Source organism: Dryobates pubescens, chromosome 14 (assembly GCF_014839835.1).
Source record: "Dryobates pubescens isolate bDryPub1 chromosome 14, bDryPub1.pri, whole genome shotgun sequence".
NCBI classification, from domain to species: domain Eukaryota; kingdom Metazoa; phylum Chordata; class Aves; order Piciformes; family Picidae; genus Dryobates; species Dryobates pubescens.
The window spans coordinates 3,542,572-3,550,838 of NC_071625.1; the positions used below are offsets into that span (position 1 = coordinate 3,542,572).

Below are 8,267 nucleotides of genomic sequence, written 5' to 3' on the forward strand. Positions count from 1 at the left end.
ATGGACACTTCACTTTCTGCACTTCATGGGCAGTGTTTTTCAGAGGGCAGCTGTGCCACATTCCTTGCAGGAGCTGAGATGCTGCTTGAGCAGACTGCTGACAAGTACCAGTGCTGGGGCAAGGACAGATTCTTCCTTGCCCAGAAACCCCAGCTCTAAAATGCACGCCAGTGAACTGTACAACACACTCCCAGCCTGTTCCACCTTTGAAAGCTACCCAGACAACACAAGTCCCTGTGTGAGCCCCTGTGATGCCTTAGCTGTATCTTTAGCCAGGTGACTGGGTGCCATCCTTCAGCTCAGGGAGAGAGGATGTAAAACTCCCAGTGCTTCCTCTGACCTTTCAGGGGGAAGGAGCACTGCAGACATTCCAAAGGAGGCCAGCTCCCACACTGGGTGCAGCATCCCCCCACCCTTAGAAAGCCTTTGCAACAATTCAGGCACAGCTCTCATTTATTCCTGTAATTGGGAATGCAGCAAAGGGACCTGAAGTGGGGCCACCCTGGCCTTCCAATGCAGACAGCCCCATCCCTTCATGGGCTGTTCTCAGCTCCACCCTAAGGAAGTTCTGAAAACACAACTGTAACTGGAATTAACCATCCCCTGGGGATGCAGCAGCTTGGCACTGCTCATTCAGAGACTGTTCAGGAAACAAACCCTTGTTATTGAGTGCTACCCAGGCTGAAGGGAAGGAGCAGGACAGGCACTGCACCTCGGGACCAGACTAGCAGGGGACAACCCAGGACACTCTCCAAAAGAAAACCAATTACCAGGTATCAGTCAGTGCAACAAACATCTTTATCCATTTGCACTCAGCTACAGCATCAGAACATCTCAGTACCTCTCCCCATACAGCACAAAGGTCAGAGCAGGTTTCTTGCCGAGTGGGAGCCAGTTGGGCAGGATCAATGCATAGACAACACGAAAGGAAACTCGATGCAGTGCTACATTCCCATGTCAGGTGTACAAGTGCAGCCTGGGCTACACTCAGAGAACAACAGGATCTAGAAAGGTGAGTGGTGTACAGGTCATCCTGGAGTGACTGCAGCACAGAGGGACCTTATGCCAGAGGAGTATTTACAGAGGTACTGTCACAGCAAAAGAGGACAGGAAGCCAGTCTCACAGAAGTAGTTCAATAAGGAGCAAATGAGTGGACAAAGGCTTTGACTTTATATAATAAAATACCAAGTGCATTCTTTTAAGTGAATGAGTCTTTGAGACTATGGTCCTAGAGCTTAGGAAGCCATTTGAAGGTCAGATGTGGAGTCCTGCTGCACAGCAAGGGTCACTTGGGCTGCCACAAGCTTTAGATCTGCTGTAACCTCAGCAAACCACAGCAGTTCCAGTACTGCTTCTTACTGCAAGCTCCAAGAGCTCTTCAGCAAACCTCCTCCTCCAAAGGCTACAGAGGGCATTTTTGTGGCAGACCTTCCAGCACAACTCAAGATGTTTCCCCACTGATTCTGTGCTGTGCATCTGGGATTAAAACTGAGCCCAGAGCACACAAAGGGTAATTAGGTTTAGCTGCTCAAACCTTCTTGGACAGAACTATTATCCAGCTTTTTCTTGTCAATGCAACTTTAATCACAGCCCACTTCCTAAAGTAGCAATATTATTTCAGTGACTCTGGCTCTTTCCCAACAGGCCTATTTGAAGCCGGCTGTGAAGAAAGGTTATTAATGGCTGGCTACTTTGCATATTTCTTGGAGCTGCTGTTGCAATAACTAGACATCTTTCAAGGGGAATGTGTGGCTGGCTCCTCAAAATAGATTTAAAAAAAGAATCTTTTCCAATCAATTTTTCAGCTAAGAGCAGAGCTGCCTTAGCCTGTTATTTGTGATCAATTTCCAAGCCAGTATAGCCAGCAGCATTCAATCCTGCCACCTCTCAGCTTCCTCAGCCACCTACCCAACAGGAAGGATAACCAGAGTCTCTCCAGTGCATGACCTGAAGGAACAGGATCCCTCACTGCAATGGAATCCCATCCCAAATGGCTTGCAGCAGCACTAGACTCTCCAAAGCACGAGGCAAACACCTAGCAGGAAGCCTCACGAGTCTCATGCAGCTCCGAGGGGGTTTGCTGTGCCTTCAGAGCCAGCGGCTCGGCCACGAGTTGAGCGGCTCAAGCAGGCAGCAGACTGCACAGGAAATCTGAGCAGCTCCCCTTCTGACTGAAGAGAGTCACTTACTGTAATGTACATTACTGTCAGTGGAATGACACTGCTCACCTTCTGGCAGGCTGGGGAAAATTCCACTTTTGTCTTGCCTTTTTTTGTTTCCTCATTATTGTTTCGTAAGGCAGCTAATGCAGAAACTTAGAAGCAGAACTTCTAACAAGGATCCCGTCTGTGCTAGTGTAAATCAAAGTACTACTTTATTAAATGAGTTATTTTACACAATATCAACATCAATATAATTACAATTGTAAAAAATCTTTTATAACAAGTATGGGCTGATCTGTCAGGATCTCCAAAGAGGGCACAACTGTACATTTACACAGAATTGTCTTTGCATGAAGCCCGAGAGGGAACAGCATAAAAATATGAACGTGTCTGTAGCCCCTTCATTTTTGCTGATCAACAGTTTTAGAAAAGCAGCTGCAGGTTTGTTATGTAAGGTCTGACAGGAGAAGAGTCAAGAGGTGCCAGGATTTCACCTACAAAACACAAGAATAACTCAGTTAGGCTCAACTGTTCCACGGCGCTGCTTCGCCTGACTGAAACGCCACGACCCTGCTTTTGACCTCGTCTCGGCCTTTTGTTACCATCACCTCCAGCTGCTGCCTAACAACTGGCTGCTGCAAATCTCTCCTATAGTTAGCAGAGATTTGTTTTAGGGCTGAATGCAGAACAATCTGCAGAATTGCACAGCTCCAGGAAAAAAACAGAAGGCTGTAGCAGGCATTTCCATGACAGGTTTCCTGGCAACAGACAGGTGGCATTTATTGTTACTATTTGGTGCAAAGCAAAAGGAACATTTAAAAGCAAGAGTTAGAAAGTATTCTTCTTCCCCAGGAGGGTGGTGAGACACAATCTTTTAACAGGTTGCCCAGGGAGGTGGTGGAAGGAAGCCTCATCCCTGGAGGTTTTAAAGCCCCTGGATGGGGCTCTGAGCAACCTGCTGTAGTGTGAGGTGTTCCTGCCCGTGGCAGGGGGGTTGGGACTAGAGGATCCTTGAGGTCCCTTCCAACCCTAACAATTCTATAACTCTGAGGATGACCACCTTGAAGTAACAGGAAACCTTCAGCAGAGCCTCCAAGCACAGTGATGTGCCACAGCCATTTCCCCTCAGCACCAGCTGGCTTCTCCCATGGGACACTTCAGGAGCCCAATGACCACTCAAGCTGATTCTCACAGCAAAGAAAATGAAGCAAGTTTTAAGCCCCAGCTGTTGGTGGTAAAAAAAAAGAAGCTGACTCACAACACACCTTTCTCAGACAATCATGTGAAAATTAAAGGTAATGACCTGTAGACAACTTTAGGCCTGAACATCAGCCAGTTCTGGAGGAAGTGGAGTCTTAGGATGCTTGCTTTCAAAGTGCTGTTTGAAGGTCTTGGGGTCCGGCATTTGTGTCTGATTGAAGAGAGACATTGGACTTTATGCACGGTACAGCAGGCAAAGGATACTACAAGAAACTCCTCCCCATTAGGCCTTCTCTTTCCTGGAGGCCTCCTCAAGTGACTCTGCTCTAGTGGCAGAAGCACCACTTACTTAGCTGCAGATCAAGAGACAGTCTTCACCCTGATTTCTTTCCAGAGGTGCTTTTTAAGCAGTCACTGTGTTTTGCCACGTTCATCAGCAGGATTATTCTTGCTCTAAATCTCCCTGCAGATCTTACACTTGGCATGCTGGCTTGGTGGCCAACCCACCCCCTTGCCATTGTCTTTTCCACTTAAAAGAAGAACAACTATCTTTTGTAGAATCAAACCTGCATTACATCTCTTTCTTTTAGCAGTAGGCCAAGAAGTTACATGGGACAAACTGATTCTCTTCGTGGCACAAGCTATCTCAGACCACTGCCACTCCACAGCTGCAGGCATCAGCTGCCTGCCCAAAGGGATTGCTGCTGCAGCCTGCTTTCACAAGCAGCAGCTCTGGTTACAAGCCTTTCAGGGAGCAGTGCTTAATTTGGAACCTTATTTAAGGCGTGCAAAGTGACAAAACTATTCTGGGACTGATCATTTAAGTGGAAATGGCAACTTCATCCATTGAGGAAAACCAGCCAGAAGGAATGTAATCTGATCAGGGCTCACATCTGTGTTTTCCTAACCTCTCCTCTCCAGGAGAGGTTACTGTGTATCAGACTTACACCAGATCTTCTGGCAGCGCTCCTTTTGGTCTCCCCATCAGCACTGGTAGCCTGCGATGGGCCAATTCCATCGTGAACAAAAGATGCCTCACTTGGAGGCTAAACAGGAAGTGGTGTCACGTGTTCTGCACTGCCCACATCATACCACCAGCCATGCCAAAGGCAAGGGCACTACCCACATCTCTACAGGGCTTCTCAGGTGTACTCATTACCTGAGCACAGCTCAGCAACCTGTAAGCAAGTCACATACAGATGCAAGCACTCAGAACGAGAAGCCAGGCAGCCCCCTAAGTAGCGTTTGAGCTTCCACTGTAACACCTTCCACCAATCCTGCCCTAGGCTTGCAGGCAGACCTGCCTACAGCAGCATTTGCTCTTCAGTTCCTCTTACCCTACAGACAGTGCAGGTGTATATCAAGGCAGCCTTGGCTGCAGCCTTCTGATCATGTCCTTGTTTCTTTTTCTGCTCAGCTTGCTTTTTGGCGTTCTTCTGCTGCGACTGGATCTTCTGCTGTCCACGAGCCATATCTGCAAGTGAAAAGAAGGCATTTAGACTGCAAAGGCGAGGAGCCACTGCTGCCAGCTGCCCCACAAGCTCTGACTGGGAGCACAGCGAGGCCACATGCTCTGCCTGTCAGGCCTACAACGCCCATAACTGACAGGCAGCAGAGGTCTGCTGGAGCCCTTGGTGGTGCACAGCCCCTCTGGGTGCAGTGCTGCGCCTCACGCACGTACAACTGTCAGGGTGTTGGCAGCTTCTTCCTCTGCAAAGCTTCCAGAGTGAGTTCTGAAGTTTTCAGTAGTCCCATTTCAGTAGTCATTAATGTTCACAGAAACTTTTTCCTCTGTTTCCACAGGTACAGTAAGATTTTGGGGGGGGGGGGGGGTGTTTTTCTTTTCAGATGAAGACTGAACCTTTCCATCTGAAACCTGACACAGGCTCCGAGGAATGCAAACCAAAGCATTACGCAGGCTGTGCTCCTGCCCTCTGGGGCAGGTGAGCTGCCATGGCACCAAGCAGTGGGTCACTTCTCTCTACTCAGGGCCACTTTTACAGCTGTTCTTTCTGATTCTCAGCACACTTAACCCCCCCATTTGTTAGAAGGCAGGAGAACCATCCTCAGCAGAAGCCATGACTCTGTAACACAGCAGCATACAGGAAGCAAACACTATTACCATATGCCATTACAAGAGGATAGCAAAATCCCACCTCATGGAGCAGCAAAGCAGTGTGCAGGAAGCCCACTGGGCCAGTGGATTCAGGCTGCAGCCCACCCCCAGAGCAGGCAGGCAGCTCTGGGCACAGCGACAGAGCAGGCCTCAGCAGCTGGTTACATAAGCCAGCAGCAGCCCACTTTCTGCTGTTATCTCTCCTCAATCCCTGCTGGCCCACGCACAATCCAGTTGTGCAGCTCCCACAGGAGCACAAGACTTGCTCCACAGGCACTGGCCAACTCTACAGTCCCTTGTTTTCAGGGCTAGTGAAGTCTAACCTTCCCAGGAGGCTGGCTGGCTGGTCACTGCCTGTCTGCAGCCTGCGCTCGAAGCCCAGGACTCAGTGTATGGCTACAAGACTGTCCTGCAGTCCTTCCCAAAGGACAGGCAGCCTCCACTGCAAGAGGGAGAAAGGCCTAGCCAAAGACAGACCTCCAGTGAATAGGAGTGAAAAGCACTTAAAACCATCATGAATATTAAGTTCCCATGAAGCACCAGCAAAATTCATCAGTCCTGCACAAAGGGCTGGACATGTAGCACCAAGGTACTTTACACTGAGCAAAGAGACTGTCCTGAGACACACACCAGCTCTCCTGTATCGAGTGGCACCTCCCAGGCCACAGTCCAGGTCCTTTGTGGGATACAACACCACCACGTAACCCTTTGCAGGAGTATCACACCACTTCTACAGTGTTCTCTCCTCTAAGGGAAAATCTGGAAGTCCATGTGGCTAACAAAAGCTCACACAAGAACACACAAACTCTCCTGACAAGCACACAGAAACACCCGTGGCATTCAGCAGTTTCCATTAGATATGGCATTGCACGTTAGGAAGACTGAAATACCAGTGTGTGGTTCACTGTATGCTTGTTACTCCACAACATCCCAGCCAGGGCCTCACACAGTCTCTGAACAGGGTGGCTCAAGAACATGGAATTTCCATTTAAAAAAACAAAACAGAAAAAGGCAAAAAGAGAGAGAAGAGATGTGGCCAATAGCTCTGCATACACTAGAGGAGACTGTAGGGTTTATTCCAGTTCCATTTCACCCTCCAGAAGTCAGGGGGCTCCTGAGAGAAAACACTCAGATGGAATAAAAATTGTCACGAAGTGCCTGCATATTACTTTGGGGTTTCTTTTAATCCACTGAAAAGGACTTAAACAGCACACTGCCACAGACAACCACACCGAGCTTGCAGGGATTTGGCAACTGCTGGGTTTAATTAAGAGACAAAGAAGAAAACATGAGCAAAAACATCTGCATAGAGATATCAACCTTCCTATGACCACCAAGCCAAACAACCCGAGAGTTTAAACACTGCAAATTGCACCAAGGGTTGAAACACAGGGAGAGGACACTCGAGTTAATGGGAAATTATTTGGGCTGTAAGTATTCCAAGGGGCAGAGATAACGCCGAAGTTCGTTCAAATGAATGAGGAGCTCATTTATAAGGCTGAATCTGTACTGCAATTGCACAAGACAGGTTGAGTGTTGTTTTCCTTATCAGGCACACCCGGAGCCCAGCTAACCGGCCTGCTGTTTGGAAATAGAAACGCGTTGAGCACACAGGGAGCCAACCACCACAGGAAAAATGCGCTGCCAAACCCTAACAGCAGCGGCACGGGCACCGCAGGGCAGCGAGGCTGAAGCCTGAGGCACATGTCCTTCCAAGCGACCAGCACCTGAGCACAGTTTCGAGTCCTAAAAGTGGACACCGACAGCTGCTTCCGCTGCCACTTCCACAAACAAACACCAGCTCGAGGTGCCCTGGCTTCCGCGGCCGAGCGGCGAAGGCCTTGGGCCGGCGGAGCGACAAGCTCGGCCCTCGCCCGGCAGCACCGAGAGGGCAGCCCCCCGCCCGAGCCGCCAAGGGACAAATGGAGGCCGCGGCCGCTCGGGTGGGCCCGGCGGGGCGGGGGAGCGGCCCCACCACGTGCCCTGCCGAAAGGGGCCGAGGAAGGCAACGGGCCCCGGCTGAGGAGCCCCAGCCGCGGGGATGCGGCCCCGCGGAGGCCGGGAGCGGAGAGAGCCCCGGGAGAGGGCCCCGCCAACAGGACGCCCCCCTTCCTCTCGGGGCGGGCCTGGCGCCGCCGCGCCGCGCCCGGGCCCGCGCTCCCGCGCACCGCCACCCGCACCGCCAGCCGCACTCACGATCGCCCCACCGCACAAGGAGCCGACGCAGCCTCTCACCGGGCGTGGGAGTCCGGCCTGGGCGGCCCTGGCGAGCAGGTGGAGAAGGCTCCGCGCGGCCCCGCAGCAGCCGCCGCCGCCGCCTGACCGAGAGCGGGAGGAGGAGGAGGAGCAGGGACGGGGCCGCAGCACGGCGCAGGCGCCGCCCCGCCCCGGCGCCCGCGCGGCCCGGCCCTGCCGGCCAATGGCGGCCGCGCGCGTTACATAAGGTGGGGGAGGGGGAGGGAGGGGGCGCCGCGGCCGCGCTGACCTCGGTGTGTGGGGGCTGGCCGGGGCGCGCCGCGATGCCCGCCCTGCTGCCCGCCGATACCGGAAGGGGGGCGGGCCTCGGCGCCCTGTGGGGCTTCCCGCAGCGGCTGGGGCTGCTGGGGTGGCCCTCGGCGGTCAGGCGGAGGTAGGGCCAGGCCCAGACCCACTGACTCGCTTTGTCCGCGAAGCGGCAGCGCTGGCTTTGGGTCCAGTACCCACCGGTACTGGCGCCCAGCGCCGCAAGGGGCATGGTGCCCCGAGGCAGAGTGGGGAACGCTGCGGTCAGAGATCGCCGCGCTGTAGC

The 8,267-nt window shown here is 52.4% G+C and overlaps 1 protein-coding gene across 1 annotated transcript; it reads right to left on the minus strand.

Moving 5' to 3' along the window:
- Positions 1 to 779: 779 nt before the first annotated feature.
- Positions 780 to 7,838, minus strand: ZNF706 (zinc finger protein 706). Its single transcript, XM_054167463.1, has 4 exons — positions 7,715 to 7,838; positions 4,701 to 4,837; positions 3,467 to 3,574; positions 780 to 2,657 (listed from the first exon to the last, which is right to left on the minus strand). Exons 2-3 carry the CDS (start codon positions 4,833 to 4,835, stop codon positions 3,479 to 3,481), a joined length of 231 nt encoding a protein of 76 aa, XP_054023438.1. The 5' UTR covers positions 4,836 to 4,837; positions 7,715 to 7,838; the 3' UTR covers positions 780 to 2,657; positions 3,467 to 3,478.
- Between the last annotated feature and the right edge of the window lie 429 nt (positions 7,839 to 8,267).